This window comes from Anabas testudineus, chromosome 22, assembly GCF_900324465.2.
Source record: "Anabas testudineus chromosome 22, fAnaTes1.2, whole genome shotgun sequence".
In the NCBI taxonomy this organism is placed as follows: Eukaryota; Metazoa; Chordata; class Actinopteri; order Anabantiformes; family Anabantidae; genus Anabas; species Anabas testudineus.
Genome location: NC_046630.1, coordinates 5,045,151 through 5,062,059, shown reverse-complemented (window position 1 = coordinate 5,062,059; position 16,909 = coordinate 5,045,151). Strand labels below are relative to the sequence as shown.

General features: G+C 41.1%; 1 protein-coding gene and 1 non-coding gene across 3 annotated transcripts; both read right to left on the bottom strand.

The window, feature by feature from the left end:
- Positions 1–53: 53 nt before the first annotated feature.
- Positions 54–12,458, bottom strand: LOC113148045 (guanine nucleotide-binding protein G(I)/G(S)/G(O) subunit gamma-2). Of its 2 annotated transcripts, none has more exons than XM_026339500.1 (4): positions 12,268–12,458; positions 5,356–5,430; positions 1,457–1,575; positions 54–968 (listed from the first exon to the last, which is right to left on the bottom strand). In XM_026339500.1, exons 3-4 carry the CDS (start codon positions 1,541–1,543, stop codon positions 840–842), a joined length of 216 nt encoding a protein of 71 aa, XP_026195285.1. In that variant the 5' UTR covers positions 1,544–1,575; positions 5,356–5,430; positions 12,268–12,458; the 3' UTR covers positions 54–839. The 2 variants fall into 2 exon arrangements, with proteins under 2 accessions (XP_026195285.1, XP_026195286.1); XM_026339501.1 differs by lacking the exon at positions 12,268–12,458 and adding an exon at positions 12,034–12,219.
- A 4,145-nt stretch (positions 12,459–16,603) lies between these two features.
- Positions 16,604–16,675, bottom strand: trnaa-ugc. Its single transcript has one exon. It is a non-coding gene; the product is annotated as a tRNA-Ala (tRNA).
- Positions 16,676–16,909: the final 234 nt, after the last annotated feature.

Sequence of the window (16,909 nt, the reverse complement as noted above, 5' to 3'; positions counted from 1 at the left end):
CAGTTTGTCCATTTCATGCAATAGTTAAGGATACAAACACAAACATTCAGAACTCACAGCACAGCACAGTTTACTCGCTAGTCATTTTGTACAAATAGTAGAAAGAGGGTTTGTATTTGAAGGAGACAAACTGCATCACATTTTCCAGATAGATGTTGATACACAGAGACTGACTTTCAGAAACGTCTTCGTAAAGTGAATCACAAGAGTTGAACGTTTCAAACATTCCATTAAAAAAGCTTTCACTAACCTGTTGGTGTAAAAATAAAAAGGTGAACAGAGTAGTTCAGCAACCACAGACAATTATAGAAAGATATCTAGATGATAGGTAGAGTTGAAATAAACACAAAATAAAAAACATTCCAATAATCGGGTCACGTCTAGTGGTAGGCTGACAGTATTTATATCTGCTGTCCTACGGTGCTCGACTCACCCACAAACCATTTAACAGAACATGTGGAAGTCCCCAAAGAACCACAAAATATTTTTATTCTCATTTTATGTTTTTTTTTTTTTTACACACATTACAACCTGAAACTTTGTAGGTTGACTGGTTGTCCATTACGTCTGTATTATTATCTTCCTCCTCCTCATCCCACGTGTGTCATCTAAAAAGCACAGACCCCTTCAACATGCTGCAACACCTGTCAACAAAAGCAATCACGACCCCTTTAATGTTTACATGTTAACTCTGTGGTTTTAATTTTCGCACTCTTTAGGCGCAGTTTGAGAAAGGGGGCAATAATCGCCGTGCCTTCCTGCTAGAAGATTTCTATGTATTTTGAACGTCCATGTTCAAAGTCCCACACTGAGCAGACTGCTGAAGGGCCACGCTGGGTTTACAGGATGGCACAGAAGAACTTCTTCTCCCTGAACGGGTTCTCTGATGCAGGCACCGGCGATAGCAGAGGGTCCTCTTTGGCATGAGCTTCACAGTATGACATTAAGTCTGCCGCTGCTTTCGATACCTGGAGTCAAACATAAAGACACATCAGTAGCAAATACAGCAAGTTAAGAGTTAGTGCAACATTTTGGGAAAATTCACTGTTAGCTTTTCACTTTACAAACGAGCTCTTTTTCTCGCGGTTCGTACCGTTCAGAGTTGTCGTCGTGTTTTGCAGTGTGCATGTTACTGGCCCTACCGACCTGTCCAGTGTTTGCTGTTCTGTTCTCTTCTCTTTCCACTCACCCCAGCCGGTCAAGGCAGATAGCCGCCCAACCTGAGCCTGGTTCTGATGAAGGTTTCTTCCATTAAAGGGAGTTTTTCCTCTCCACTGTTTTCTAGTGCTGTTCAAGTGGCGTTGTTGGGTTTTCTATTTAATTCTGTCTAGCTATTTTGCAAGGTCTTGAATCTAAAACACTGTAAAGTGCCTTGTGATGACTTCTGCGTGTCTGTTCAACTTTTCCCGTTCACTAATGCACGCATTGTTAAAATAAATCAACATATATTTTTCACCTTTATCCTGTCAATGTTGGCCTCCATCTTCAGCTGCTCCACCAGCTTCCTGGTTTGTGCGATGCTGGCTGTGTTATTGCTCGCCATGGGCGCTGTCAGTCAGGTCTCGCGTGCTCTGTCTAGAGGGAGTAGAGAGAGATCTTAACATCCCAAACATTGCAGGTTCCACACAGAGTGCCACTGATGAAGCCGAGCACTATAATGTAACCGGTATGCAAAGAGGCGTGATGGTAACTGATACCTTGTTGATTATCACATGCCTGTGAATACACACACACACACAAACCACACACAGAACATATTATTTATGGTGTCAGTTGCTAGGCAGCCTGTGACAGTGAAGGGGAGGCAGAGGAGGTGGGAGGAGAGTGAGGGGGCAGTGCTTTGTCCAGCACTATATTTAAAATAGTTAAATGGATAAGCAACATTACTGGTTTCAGAGACAAAAACTCCTATTGTGTGTTGATGATTGTGGTCGACACTTCTCAGTCATAGTTTCACACATTGACACAGTGTCAGCGCTCGTATGACAGATGATAAATAAATTGATGTAGGGGAGCTGAGACAGGTCACATCACAGGAGGAAAAGTAAAGATAGATTCTTTACATGTCTGTTCATGAAACAAACAAAACAGCTACATGATTTTGATTATTTGCTTTATGTAATCCACTTTCAAACACACATCTGAAAACCAGTAAGTCAAGTTCAACTGTGCAGCATCCCCACTGAATCCTACAAAACGTTTTCAAACAGAGCGAGGTTGAGTATTATTTGATAGTTGAATATTGTTGCTTTTAAAATGCCTCTTGCTCCCCCTGTCTGTTGGTGCCAAAACCTGACTCAATGCCTCAGTTTTGTACTCATTATATGATGGTAAGTAATGTCACCATGTGATTCATCTCTAATTCTTGTGTTGAGGATTGCATTGAGAGTGTAGCACATTATGACTGTAAGCTAGATTTGCATAAAGGTTACTGGAAAGTACCGTTGATGCAGAGACCAGACAACTTTCTCTACTACTTTCCGTCTCTTAATGTAGATAAAGTTGCCTGGTGTGGCTAATTGTGAAGGGTATTTGAGATGTTGTTTTGTATTCACCTAAGAGAGACTCACATCGCTTTAGCCACCATCATCTACTGTATCTGGGCAAAGAAGTAGGTCAGGGACAAGTTCATCTTATTCCAGGTTAATTCAGTGTTCAGATTTCCTGGGGTTAGCTGGTTACTATAGAACATTTGTCATATCTTTGCTACCATTATTTTTCCACGGACTGATATTGTCAGCCCTGCTAAGATGGAAATGAAACTCTAAACAACTATTTCTGTTTTTACTTGTACTCTATGTTAAACCATGTTTAACAGATGCCATGAAGCTCATTTATTCAGAAGTTTGTCTATTCTAAAGATTTGTTTTTAATAAAAAAGGTATTTTCTTGACCTTTACTTTGTTAAAGATGCAAACTGTGTCTGTACGCCATTTGTTGCTGGGCAGGTAGCAAACAGCGGAGCAGTGTGAGGGTTGAGAACCAGTGAGTGTGACGGATTCTGCATTTGAACAACATCATTTTCATACTCATGAAACCGTTCATTGAGACCTTGTTTCCTGTATGGGAGCATTTGCTTTTGATGTGTTTCACCGCCAATTTTCTCACTTTTGCCTTTTTCATCTGTTCTGGAAGTTTTAGTTTCGCGTCTTCATTGTTCCTCTGTCTTTTATAACCTCTTTGATTAAATGGATCAAGCTGCAGGCGCTCTCAAACAGCATCCTCCTTGCTGTGCGATCAATCCTATACCTCCCCCCCTCTGTCATCCGTCTGTGTGCACTGTGGTACGAGACTGCGTGAGGTTAAGACTGATCTCAGTGAGATGCTGGAGCTGAGCATGAATATTGATGCTCCATGGAGGCGCACCTGCTCACCAGGCCGGTAAACTTCTGCAGGAATCTCCGCTGTCCCACTGACCTGAACCCTGAAGACCTGATGTGCTTTATTATCTAAAACGTCAGCACCGGTTACAGTTCCTCTGTTTCACATAGCAATTATACTTTTTAATTTCTGACTGCCTGCCAAAGTGTTTCCTGTTTCCTACTACACTCAGAATACAAGCAAAACCACCTGTGGTCTGTGTCGCATAAAGTACGAAGACACGTTATCTGACTCTCCTTGGGCTTGTAGTGACTTCCCGGATGAGTCGTTGCCGTGTTCTTGGACTAATATCAAAAGGCTGGCCACTTCTGGAAAGGTTTACTATTCCAAGTTCCAAGTCTCTGTGGATCGTGTCTTTCACTGTGGATCTGTGGAGTCCCAGAGCTGCAGAAATGGCTCTGTTACCCTTCACAGACGGATTAATGGAGTTTTACACGATGTAGTAACCAAGATGGATATAATATAATATTTTTACAACACACCTAGTTTGTGTTACATCACCTTTTGTTCTTCAGAATGTACAATATGCATTTTAAACTTGTGTTTTTGCTCAGGTTGTGTTTGCGTTATCCTAGAGTTTGTTTAAATATCAGGAGAAGTTATTTAAGATCAGAAATAGCCTCTCCTTTTTTAATCTTTAATTAAGGCTGAAATAAGAAATCTATTCTCGCTTTTTAAGGACTGAAACATATCCTCTGAACTAAGTAGTAAGACCATGAACTGGTGTCTATGCAAACCAAGTGACAATCTGAAGAGGAATTATGAGCACAACCTGCAGCCGACTGCACAGTGTTAGCAGTGTAATATAAACAGTCTGTGTTACAGTCAGTACGGCCCAGGGATCCTGGATGTTCTCACTTTGAGGAGCCCTTCACCTTTTAGGGTTCTACTGTTTTGGTTAAAGTTAGAACAGATGTCCAAAAAACAAACTATTATTATTATTATTGGTGCCAATGAAATGAGCTTACATAATTCAACTATAAAACCAAAATGTAACACTAAATTTCGGGTTAGTAATCTTTTCTTTGATTACACAGAACAACAGAATGACACATTACAGAGGCAAAAAAGATATTTAAAGTAACAGTTCTGTGGGACTCCAGAAATAGTTCACACCAATGTAGGAATTTGAACGACAGACCACAGAGTCCAGACCTTAAAATCTTTGGGATGTCCGACTCTCCTATGATCAATACAGGATCTTGGCAATAAATGAATGCAACTCTGACGGGAATAAATGTTGTGACATCGAAGAAGCTTATTGAAACGATGCCACGGTGACCGTATGCCATAATTAAAGCTAAAGGCGGTCCAACAAAATATTAGAGTGTGTGACTTCTGTATGGACGGGCAGTGTATTAACTAAACACTATTTAGCACTATAGTCACTATTTGCACAAAGTTATTTCCCTGCTTACTGATGATGGAGCGAGCAGAAATGCCGCCCTGATATTTCTTATCCAGAGAGGGAGAAGTGAGGACATGGTGACATGCAGCAGAGGCCAATGTATGTGTCCACTCCAGGACATTTAGCTGGTACCGTAAAGGAAGCTAAAAGAGTTTAAGGTGAACAATAAACAGTTTACACTCCTGCCTGTCTTTTTAGTTTTGGAATGTTTTTTCTGATTGGTTTGAGTTGAGGATAACGTTGATGCTGCTGCCTAACTGTATCATAAAAGCTCTTGTTCTTCCTTCCACCCAGAGATGTTGCACATGGTGTCAACATGCTGATAACTGTGAAATCCCAACAAGCACTGATAAATAATGCATTCAGATGGACACAGTCCTTAACTGTGTCAGCTGTCAACAACTGTGGTGTGTGGTGAGCTGTCACGATTAATCAAACAAAAGTTTGGTGTTGCACCAGTTTTGAAGCGGAGTGACCACTCATGCTGTAATATTATGAAACTAGCTGATGTTTGCATGCTGGGTCTGGTCTCTGATCATGCTAATCTCCCACTGGTCTTGACTTACCTTGTCTGCTTACTCCTCCGCACTCTGCCCCGATGTTCAGTCAGCAGTTTCTGTCCGCCCCACTCTCTGCAAACACTGAGAAAGCGATAAAGAGATTTACTGTGCAGGCTGATCACAGGCAGAAGTGCTGCATGCTTTCAATCCCGCCTTCCAGATAAATTACACTGAACCCTGTGTGTGCGTAGCCTCTGTTCTCTGATCACCATCTCATTCTTACAAATTCCAATGGGACACATTGCACATTTCCTGAAACATTAAGCTTCTGTCGGTGCTGACCCATGCACCTCCCCTGCTCTTTCTCTGTTTCTCTGGTCCAACACACTCATTCGTAATGCATCCGTGACTCTGCAGCTCAGTTTTGGGCTGCTTCTGATAAATGGGCCAATTACCCTGCATGAGCAGATCTGCAGAGGAAGGGAATTCCAACCTTCATAAATCATGGCAGCACATAACGTTAAAGCAGTGTTACAGTGGGGCATCCATTATTAAAACCTTGCCAACAGTGGACAAACCCCTGAGCTAGAGTATTCTAGTGACGTTGAAACAGCTGAGAGTTAAAAAACAACAACAACAAAAAACACAGAGCAGCACTGGGGTCATTAGTCTGTTGTATATATGGTGTATAATAACTGTATCAGTGCAGTGATTCTTAAACATCAATTCATATCCCTGAATGGAAAATTACCAAGTTATGATTCCAAACAGTGGGTTTTCTGTGTTAGTATTTGAAACATGTTCTTTGACATATGAATTTCACCAGGTGTTAGCTGCCGTTACACCCTCGTGATATTAATGTAATGTCACTTTGTGTCACGTGTCACAAGTACAATATGCAAAACTAAGCACGATTCAGTTGCAACTAATCACCATTATTGACACAGGATTCCCTGCTGAACGATGGGATCAGATGATAAACAGTCACGGTCACGTGATCTGTCACTTGTGATCCTCTCATAACTTGTTTTATTTGCTCGAGGCATGTGTCCGCACACAGACACATCCGGATCATCACTCGTCAGATTTACATTTACATCTGGGGTTTCCCAGGAAAACTGTTGTGTTACTTTTGCCGCTAGTGGAGATACTAAAGTAGAGGCAAAGGTTTTCTCATGAGACATTCACCAGCACTAACATGTCAGTGTCTGTCTCTGCTCCACTCTTGGATGGGTTTACTCGCTGACAGTGAGTATTAAAACAAACAGCTCCAACGTTTTTTATCTTACAGTAGATACTTTTATGTCAGTAAAGCATCTTGAACTGAACTGCACCAAATGGAAAAAAGATGCTTCAGGGCACGTGACTGATCCATTTCTCTCCTGTGTTCCAACCTTCGGCTCCCATCCCTCCCTCTGTGGCCAACAGGTGTTCAGCGATGGGACTGAAACACCCCCAGCAGGCTCCGTCCTGCTGCTAACACCACAGAATCAATCTGATCCCCTCCGCCATCCTTCCCCTGCCATTTTTAGCTGTTTTGAACCTTTTCCTCTGGGGTTTTCGGGGGGTCTGTGTTCGTGACGATGCTCTCCACAGATGTGATTATAGCTGCTGTTTTACTCTGGGTGTCTCTGACTTAAAGGGTGATTAGGCGCCGCAGGAAACATCCTGGTGAAAAAAAATATAATTCCTGGCCTGTTGAAAGCAACGATCTCTAACATAGTCCCACACATGCTCGGTTCTCCCTCCTGCTTTATCCTTCTGTGGCACACACCTTATTCTCCTGTCTTTTTTCCTTTACACTGTCCAAAGAGAGAAATTAAGGTGGCCAAGCAGGGAGTGTTCTGTCCTGTGTGACGCCCAGGGTGTGAAATCAGAGCGTGGTAATTAAAAATCTGTTCCCGGCTCAGCCATCTGGGTCCTGGAGATTCAGCGATTAACCTGCGAGGGTCTGCTTAGGGATACCTGGGGCTACGGTTTGAGGTCCTGTGTACACAAGGACGGATGTAAACAAGTGACAGTTTGCTAAGCTTCACCTTTAGCAATAACTGCTGCTACACCTGTCAAACTTTCCATTCTCACACATACACTGTCTGTCCACTTTATTAGGGACACTTGTACAATCCATGAAATGTGTGCATTACATTGAGAGGTGTTCAGTGTTTCTAATGTTTTGAGCAATTTATTTCTGAGGGAGAAGATATGTACTTAATAAAGTGGTCAATGAGCAAAATGTAGTTTATACTGATTACAACAATAATTTTAATAGAGTATTGATTGATGCTGATCCCAGTTTCATCCTTAAATGTTACCTAAATACTCCCCCCCGTCCAAACTTTGCTGCTATTTGTCTGTCAGTACGCACAAAGAAACAATAAGTTAAAAGAATAAGAGCCACAATATCAACCTCAAACTCTAGAAAAATCTAACAAATATTCATTTATACAGACTGCATCTCTGACATTTAGGTGCTTTTAAAGGCAAAAGCAGCAAAATCATGCCGTTTGCAACTCAAAAAGTCTCCATTATTCGCATATAGTGTTGTATGTATGCTTAACGAGCAATGTGTGGACTAAAGTATACTGCCTCAGGATTGTATCCGTATCTAAATTCATCCAGAACAGCTTCTATAGTGAGAAAATAGCCTACTACACAGTAGATGTGCCAGGTGATGAGTCAGCTAATGATGTTCTCCTTGGCCTTGGTGCTGATTCTTTAAATAAGGCTGATGCACGTAATATTTAAAAAAAAAAAAAAAGCTGTGATGTTACTGTATCACACAGAAAAAAACGTCCTCACTGCAGTGTTGTTGCTGTAAACGCTGACACAATCCTGTTCTGTGCTGAGCGAGTTGTTTCTTTTTTTTATTTTACTACAAAACCCACAGAGTGAATCCAAAACTCTGCTGCAGATTTCTTACTACCTAATACGGGAGTGGAGCAGGAGCATGCAAAAGCAGCTGCACACATGCAGAAGGTTCAGTCATCAGAGATCTCGCAGTGTGACAGAGTGACTGTACCATCCTCAGTGTGTCACAGGACAATGAGGAATACGCTGCGATGTCACCATGAAACAAAAGGAGTGAAGGGCACGCTCGGCTAAAGAAAGATTTACAGAGTCATAAGCTGAAACGAGATACAGACACTGAGAAAAGATGAAAGAAGGAATAAAGCTGGACTGAGATGTCACAAAAATATCTCCTCCACAGTGGGTTATACAGCGACCGCAGCAATGAGAAGTAACACAAAACTGACCTCCGGATTTATTAATGAACACAATCAAGAGGATATTGACTATTGAATGTAATATAGCACGGATCCCTGCCCTTGAATAGGAGAAAGGACAGCCTCCTCCCTCTGCACACAAACACAAAGAGATGGGACACAGAGAGCAGAGCTGTCAGGGCCTGATCGCCTGCGGAGATGATGCTGAATGTGACAGCTGAGCCTTCTTCTCATCACTATTTTTGCTCGTGCATATTGTTCGTTGATCTGTGTGATGAAACTAATTTTATCTATCTCTGCTAACTTGTATCCTACAGCATCAAAAACTCCAATTAAACTGAACTTCACATCACATTTTGCATTTTTTCTTGAAATTGATTTATTAGCATCACATAGCTGGTAGAAACTAATGGTCCACATGCACAAGCATCAGAAGAAGAAATTACCACATTACATGTACATTATTTCGTGTTTATTTTTAATATATTATCACCTCAGAGCGTTGGATCCATACTGTATGTGGAAGGGAGGCTTATGGTTCATTCATAATTAAAAAATGCAAACCATATCTAGTGCATCATAAGAGAAATAAGAGAAAAACATGTTTTCAGTGACTTTAAACCCATTTTAACACATGCTCTCATTCTCACTCATGCTCAGACCACCAACCTCGATCATTTGATTAGCCCGGACATCTGTGCCACCCCCAGCATGCCCTACAAATTCTGCAATCTTAGAGGTTTGTGTATGTGTGTATGCATATATATATATATATATATATATATATATATATATATATATATATATATATATATATGTGGGTGTGTGTATGTTGGGTTAATCTAGGTCCCAGAGGGGGGGAAGGGAGAAGGCAGTGGCCCAGGAAATGATGCATCCTCTGGGAGTCAAGGAGGCAGCAGGGAGGAGGCTTATTGCTCCAGGGACTGCAAATGTGGCCTATTATGTTTATTAAATCAAACAATCAAAGCCCAGCATGTTTCTTTGTTGGATTAAAGCAGTGACCAAGTGGTTTTCTTTTCCTCAGATGTTTAAAGACTCGGGTTTAAAACGTTTGATATGTGTGTTATGTAACAGCAGCATAGTTAGTGGGGTAGAAACAAAGCCCGACGCGGCTGTCACGGCTACACTGCTCTGGAAACATTCGGAGAAACCATGTGTTTTTGTGCGACCTGGGTGGAAAATTAGCACCAGACGAATAATGCTGGTGAATTTGGGCTGTGAGTGAAAAGGCTGTTTTAAGATCCTCAGCCATCTGAGAGCAAACCAGTCATGAAGGTTCTTTTCCCCTCTTAAAATCATATTTGGAAGCGGCTGGTGCGGTCTCCAAATTTAAAAGGTTAAAGTCCTGCCCTGTGCGATTCCAGTGACAGCTATTCAGATATGTTCTCCGTGCTTTAGGTGCAAGGAATCTGCAGGATTTTTGCATTTGCATTTGAATGAGAAGGCATAAACATACTTTTCCTCTGGAATCAATCAACATGCCAAGAATAACACAGTCAGACTCCTGGGCTGTTAACAATATTACAAACATCAGGGCTTGTTTAAATTCTGCTGAGAAGGAGAGTGAGTGCACTGCTCAAACAGTTTCAACTCTAACTTGCTCTAACTGGCTGAAAAGTAATAGAAGTTACTACCGGAGAGGCAAAAACAGCTTTTCTAGACTCACGACTCAGTGATGAATTTAACTTATAACTAACTTCAATTGCTGTTGGACTTACTCGAGGTCCTAAAGAACTGAACTGAAAAGACTTGTGACTTGTTTTCAAACACTTACAGTTAAACTTTAGAGACTTTCAGTAGGACCCGAGTTAGACCACAAAAAGTACAGGACTTCGACAACAGCGAGGCTTGATTCACGATTGGAAACCATGTCATAATTTGCCCTCATAAACTTGGACTGAGTCAGACATAAGTCATGCAAAAATGAGCAACAAGGACTAGGAAGCTGTGAGACGGCTGACTTGACTTATAGGTGTCCCAGACGACATAGAAAGGCTGAAGCAGACTTCAGAGTCAGACTTTAGTCTCAAAATTAGCACTTGCTGCTTCATTTGGACTCAACAGCTGTGAGACTGTTTGTTGTTTTTGTTTGTTTCCGTGTTTTTGCCTTCATGAACTTGAGCTTGAAACTTGGTTGGACTCCAGAAGACGGCTCTGGTAATCTTAAGAACTTGATTTACTTTAGATGTTACATTGAGATGTAGATATTTATTACATAAATGTGATGTATGTAAGAGCTGAAGGCTAAAATTTAAAGTCAGGTGCCTGATTTAACTTAGGTTTTAGTGACTAGAGTTTTGTTGGACCACGGCTTGAGCTTGGTCTCGGACCCAAAACTGCTCTGGATGCTTTAATCTAGACAGAGGAGGCCACAATAGAATAAGCTTAACGAACAAAATCAACACTGTTATAAGCAAACAGGTGCAGAGTACAAAGGTCAGTGCCTCCGGTGCAACTCATGTTACCTCCCTCTTGAAACCTTTCACATCCCTGAGAAACAGCTCAGCCTTCATGAAGGTTTCAGATCCACGTAGAAATGACTTCAGCCAAAAAGATGCTTTTAGAGAGCCCATCCCTGTGTGCGGAGAATTCCTCACACTTGGCTAGAAAAGGAAATATGTTTGTGATTGAAAGCTGTAATGGGAGTGGAGAGGTCACAGTCGTCAATAAGGCGTGGATGGCTGCCATCATTCTTCATTTTCTATCAGTAACTCTCAACATTTTCTATTGTGTTCTGGAAAAGTCTCAAGGTTTCTGATATTCCTGGATACTTTGTGGACCTCACCTCTAGTCTCAACATCGATGTGTGGAACAGTCTGTGGCCTTGGAGCAGCTTGTGTTTAAGATACAGTACGAGCTGCTTGGATGGGAGCTGTTGTGTAATTTCGACTTGTTATAACGGCCCTGAATATTTAACACCTTTAAATTAGAGTGATACACGACAGTGTAACAAGCTAAGAGTGGGGGGAAAAACTGCACATGTGTCAGTGTTTTCTTGGTTTTCCTACGGATTGAAGTGTCAGCGACTGTATCTATGAGCAACATAAAAACTCTCATCCCCCTCCCCCCTTCACCAGCCATCTGCCCGATACAACCACTACCTGGAGCTTGTGTGTGGTCAACTCCTTTCTCCTCGCAGTATGAAAAGCGAGGAGGTTCAGAACGGCCAGAAAACCTCACAAGAGGCTCATGGGATTCCTCTCAGATTTTGTGCCGCCTCTGTGTTTCACAATCCCCTTTCCGTCTGCCACATCGCCCCCCCTTTTATTTTTTTAAAATCTCTTTTCTGTCTCTTTTTCATCCCCTGGGCTCATGCATATATCCCCTGAAACAGACACTGTTAATTCCTGTAGCTCCACATTATAAGATCTGCCCAATCTCAAGGGAAAAAGAGGGGGGGCAGGATTGAAAGGAGGAAGGTGTATCTCTTATTCTCCTCATATTTAAATCCACACATTATAAAAAGAGGTAAGAGATGGAGAAAAAAACAGCAGCTCACCTCAGAGAGGTGTTTTTTGGAGATTTTAGACAGAGGAGGGGATTCCATGATGTAAACCAGCCAGCGGCATCAATCTCGCTTCTGTGGCACTGACAAAACGACAGCGTGGATCTGAACACCCCCCTCCTCCGAACACACCCTGTTATGGTTGTGATTAACCCAGAAGACACCTAAACAGAAAAATATAAAAGCTCACTGCCCCTTCTACCCTAAATACGTTTTTAAAAGCCCTACCTTTATGGTGTGCGTGTTCTTCTCCTGTGATGTCAAACACATCCAGTCCTGTGGAGTAGTATCCACACGTTCTCCCGTCTCCTGATCTCTTTCTGTCACACACAAACACACACACAGAGCCAGTCAGTGAGGCAGGCGAGTACATCCACACACTCAATGCATACTCCTCCCTCTGTATGCCTCTCCCTCTCGTTCTCTCTCTCTCTGCTCCAGCTGAGATCCTCCCTGCCTCCCTCCTCACTGCTGCTCTCAGTCTCCACCCTTCCCCCAACCGCTTGGGCTGCAAGAAACTACCCACCTCCTCCTCTTTCTCCTCCTTCTCTCCCTCTTTCTGTCTCCTCTTTTTTGCTATCAGGACATACTCCCTCTATCTCCCAGAGGTCCACAGGAAAAGCCTTGACTGTTTCTCTAAATACCTACAGTAAACAAATACATACTAGGACAGCTGACAGTCTGGACTAACTGGCTTTCTGTTTTGATAAATATTCATATCAGTCTACAGACGTCAGCTGCTCATTTCCCTCTGTCTTTACTCACATTTGACTCACTTGTTTTTAGTGTGTACGATTCCTGACACTGCGTGAGAGAAAATCATTTAACCCCCAACGACAACAACATCTTGGAATTCCACAGCTGAGGCTTTTAATCTTTAAACCGCTCATTTATTACGGTGAAGCCATCAGAGATGAAAAGAAATGTATACACCAAAGACACACATAAACAAACAGTGCACTGCACAAGTTGCTCTTCGCATTTGGGTATTTATGTGCATCTGCATGTATTCAATTAGGGCGAGATCAACAACGTCAAACGTGCAATGTAACTGTAAGTCTGTAATATATGCCCCACAGCCATTTTTAATTTGAGTGTCACGTTAATTGTGGAGCACTATGGTTCAGACTCTCAACAACTATTGCATGGTTTGCTAATAAAATTTGTGCAGACATGAATGGACCCCACAGTACATCTGCTGACTTTAGTCATCACACGACATCTCCCCAAATGCTACAACAATGTTGGTTTTGAGAGAATTATCTCAAAAGTGTAACATATACTGTATTTCTAGGCCATATGAAAGATGGATGAATAATGGATTTACTACGCATGAACTTCGTGTAGCATCAACTATTCAAGTTTAGTGCTAATTTGTAAAGGTTATCATGCACACTGCACCAAAGTACAGCTCCAGGAGCAATCTGAAATGTGCTTATTTTAAATTCTCATAACTCAAAGGTTATGTCTGACGTCTGTATTAAAAAGCACACATTTATGCATCTGTGCTTGCACATGCTTTCATGCATGTGTGTTTTTGCCTGCAGGTAAACTCAGCTAACATTACTCATCTTCGCCCTGCTTTCTGTGCTGAACGTCATCTTTTCTGTGAATCACATTTTCCTCGGCGCCGTTCACGCAGATGCTATTCTCTGTGAAACTTACAGTAACAGTACACATCCAGGGAGAGACTAAAGGAGAAAAGGAGGAGGAAGACGGAGAATTAGTGAGTCATAGTTCCTGTGGAGGCGAACACAGGAAGCCTCTGTCACAACGATAGCACAGTGATCAGCAACAGCCTTTCCTGGGTCCACCAAGACAGTAGCACATTTTTTTTATCCAATGTGTCTCCCATTCACATATTCAGACATCAGACATCTGTTCACTGCAACATCCATCACATGCATAATTTGTTCTTATTAATGGATTATAAACTGTATTTCTATTTAAGTATATTAATTAAAATATATAAAACTAGTTGTTACAGTATTTGTCTTGTAATTATCTGTATCTTAGTTTACATAGGTCAACTACTTAGAGTGGCAGAAGCTGAACTTTCATTCATCTACCCATTACATTTATTTTTCCATTAGCTTAACTTGTGCTATTTAAACTGTAAAGTCATAATTTTCACTAAGTACTTACATTTATCTAACTTTTTCTAACTCTCGCTCCATTACTTTGGCTATTTGCACCATTTATCCATTTTTTCAAACAGTTTATCCATTACTACAGAGACAGTAACAGTGAGACACTTCCCTCCCTCTATTACTAGAGAGGAGATAAATCCAGAGATTTGTTTGTAATCTGATTACTATGTTTTATTATCGGCTCTAGGGATCATCTCTGAACTTTGTGGTGTCAGTGCAGCTGTTTTGGTTAATAAAAGGTGGTTTATTAATTGCTCTTAATCCAACATGAGCAGATGTGCAGTGATTAAGGCTTGTTATCATTAAAACTGCTGCAGGACATAGTGCTGTTTTGCATTGGATTCAGACTGAGCATCTTTGTGAAAGAGCAGGGTATAAACCTTCAGCCCTGATTATAACATGAAAACATCATTTTCACACAGAAACAGTGTCATTCTGGGTGAGGAGGAGGGTGAAGGATGCTCAAATAGTCCAGTAAAAGCACTTTTTAGTGTGTTTGAGTATGTGTGTGTGCACGAGGGGTGGTGTTATCACGACTGGCAGGGGGAGGGGCTTGGATTTCATTTTTTGATTTGCTACCATCTGGCTCCTCCAGGCAGCTGCTGGCCCGAGCCGAGCCACTGAGCTGCCCCGCCTGTCCTGTCGCAATGCCCCATGGGATTTACGGAGAGGTCACCACTGCTGCTGGAGACACTATCACCTAATGCTCTCGCAACAATCGGCTCAAATCAACGCCCCCATATTTGTCCTCATGGATGAGGAAATGAGATTTAGGCTATTAGAAAGGCTGCAAATGGAAGAAATATCTAGAAGAAGATGAGCAAAATAAAAAATATGTCTCAGTGGAGCAGATCAAATCTCCATTTTAAGCTTTTTTTTCACGATTTAAATACCATTAGCATCATTAATGCCCCCCTCCCAGCGCTGTTGCCATGGTGACAGGAGTGGATGGTAGATGATTTCCTGCACAGCTGTGGAGCTCGGAGAGTGTCGGACAAAGAAGGTGGCGCTCGCTAAGGAAAGCATTCGTGAGCATGTGATGTCGCTACATGTGATTATTTCAATAAAATTCATATTACATCTGAGAATGTACCAAGTTTTGGTCTGCTTGGATTCAAAACTTTGGTTGAGCAAAATCCTCTGGTCATGATGTAACAGGCCAAAATCTGAGCAGGAGAGAGGGAGAGACAGAGAGACACTAGAACTTAAAACCTAATAAGAGCTAATCCTATTTCTTAGGTACTACAAGTATTATTAAGAAAAATTATTGGAATTGCAAGAATGTGTAGGAAGCATCATATATACTGTTTGGTTTATGCTAGTTTTATTTACTTTATATACAGTTAAATGGATTCGTTTTTTGTTAGTTCAGAGCCAGTTCAAAGGCTCAACAAGTTATTTTTTGCAACTAATACTGGATAATTTAAACTGACATGAATGGTTTATGTAGTAAAGTTTACAAGGTGCAGAAACTGCACTCAAATGTAGTATAAGAGTAGAAAATGTCATACTTATCTTAAACTAAAAACAGCATTTGAATAAAAATACCTAAGTATAATCCACATTTTCTCTGCAGGAATAAGCAGCATACGTTTCTATGTGTGTAGAGAGCATTTAGACAAACATTAGAGGAAAAACAAGCATGAGGTCGATTTACTTAAAGTGTGTGAAGCTTTAAATTACATCTACTGGAGTTACTCAGTAATGCAGAATGAACTGCATCTGAACATCCAGAAACAATGAAATTTAGAAGGTTTAAAAAGTTTTATAAGATGCAGGATGAAGATTAACAGCTTAATTTACGATTGATTGTATTTATTTTAACTTTACTTATAAATAAGCTGATTTGGTAGTTAGCTAGTGCTAAAGTTACTCTGCTAACTGGGTAGCTAGCTGTAGTGAGTTTTCTTTCTCCTACATTATTAGAATTTTGCTAAATATGAAATAACAAAAACGTGAAATAACAAAGACGTCGACTCATCAAAATATTAAGCAGCAGAAGAATGTCTTCAATAAAGTGAAATGAATTTAATAAGAAACTCGAGCCTTAGCTAAAGCTAACCGTTAGCATGAACATGTTAGCTTACCTGTTTCTTTAACTGTCCCTGAAAAAAAGTATTTTAGTTTTAACTGTATCGCTGCTTTGTAGTTTCTGCCAAAAAGTCCATAATGTTTGCATTTTAACTTAGAACAATTTGCTATTCACAGCCCAGTATGTTAATTCTGGCTAATAAAAGATTAGCTTAGCAGCTTAATACTATACACATGCTGCTACCAGATGTGTTCACAGCAGCTGCATTCACCTGATCCCCCGGCGCAAAAATCACTTATGTTCACTTCACACAGTATTTTACCTGTTGAGACTTCCTCCACTTCTCTAGTTTAGTCTAAACCTATCTCCCGAAAAAAGGAACTGGAGATGCCGGGGATTGAACCCGGGGCCTCATACATGCAAAGCATGCGCTCTACCACTGAGCTACATCCCCTCATGACGGCACAGCTAAAAAAGAAGCACTGAGCGAAAATGATGATTGATGTGTGTAACTGTTATTGTGTTAGTTTATTTATATTTATTATAGATTAAAAAAAAACTTTATTAATCCCTGAGGGAAATAGTTTTGCCTTGTTACAGTAGCTCTCAACTGAGACAGAAAGAAAATGAACCTCAACTAAAAAGAATCCACACCAACCCAAACACAGAATAACATCAATACAGAAAA

What these genes read in the sequence shown, in the direction of transcription:
- LOC113148045 (XM_026339500.1), bottom strand. Translation starts at nt 1,543, where the DNA reads ATGGCGAGCAATAACACAGCCAGCATCGCACAAACCAGGAAGCTGGTG. An exon ending in CCAACATTGACAGGATAAAG is followed by an intron (nt 969 to 1,456) that starts GTGAAAAATATA and finishes GTTTGACTCCAG; the next exon opens with GTATCGAAAGCAGCGGCAGA.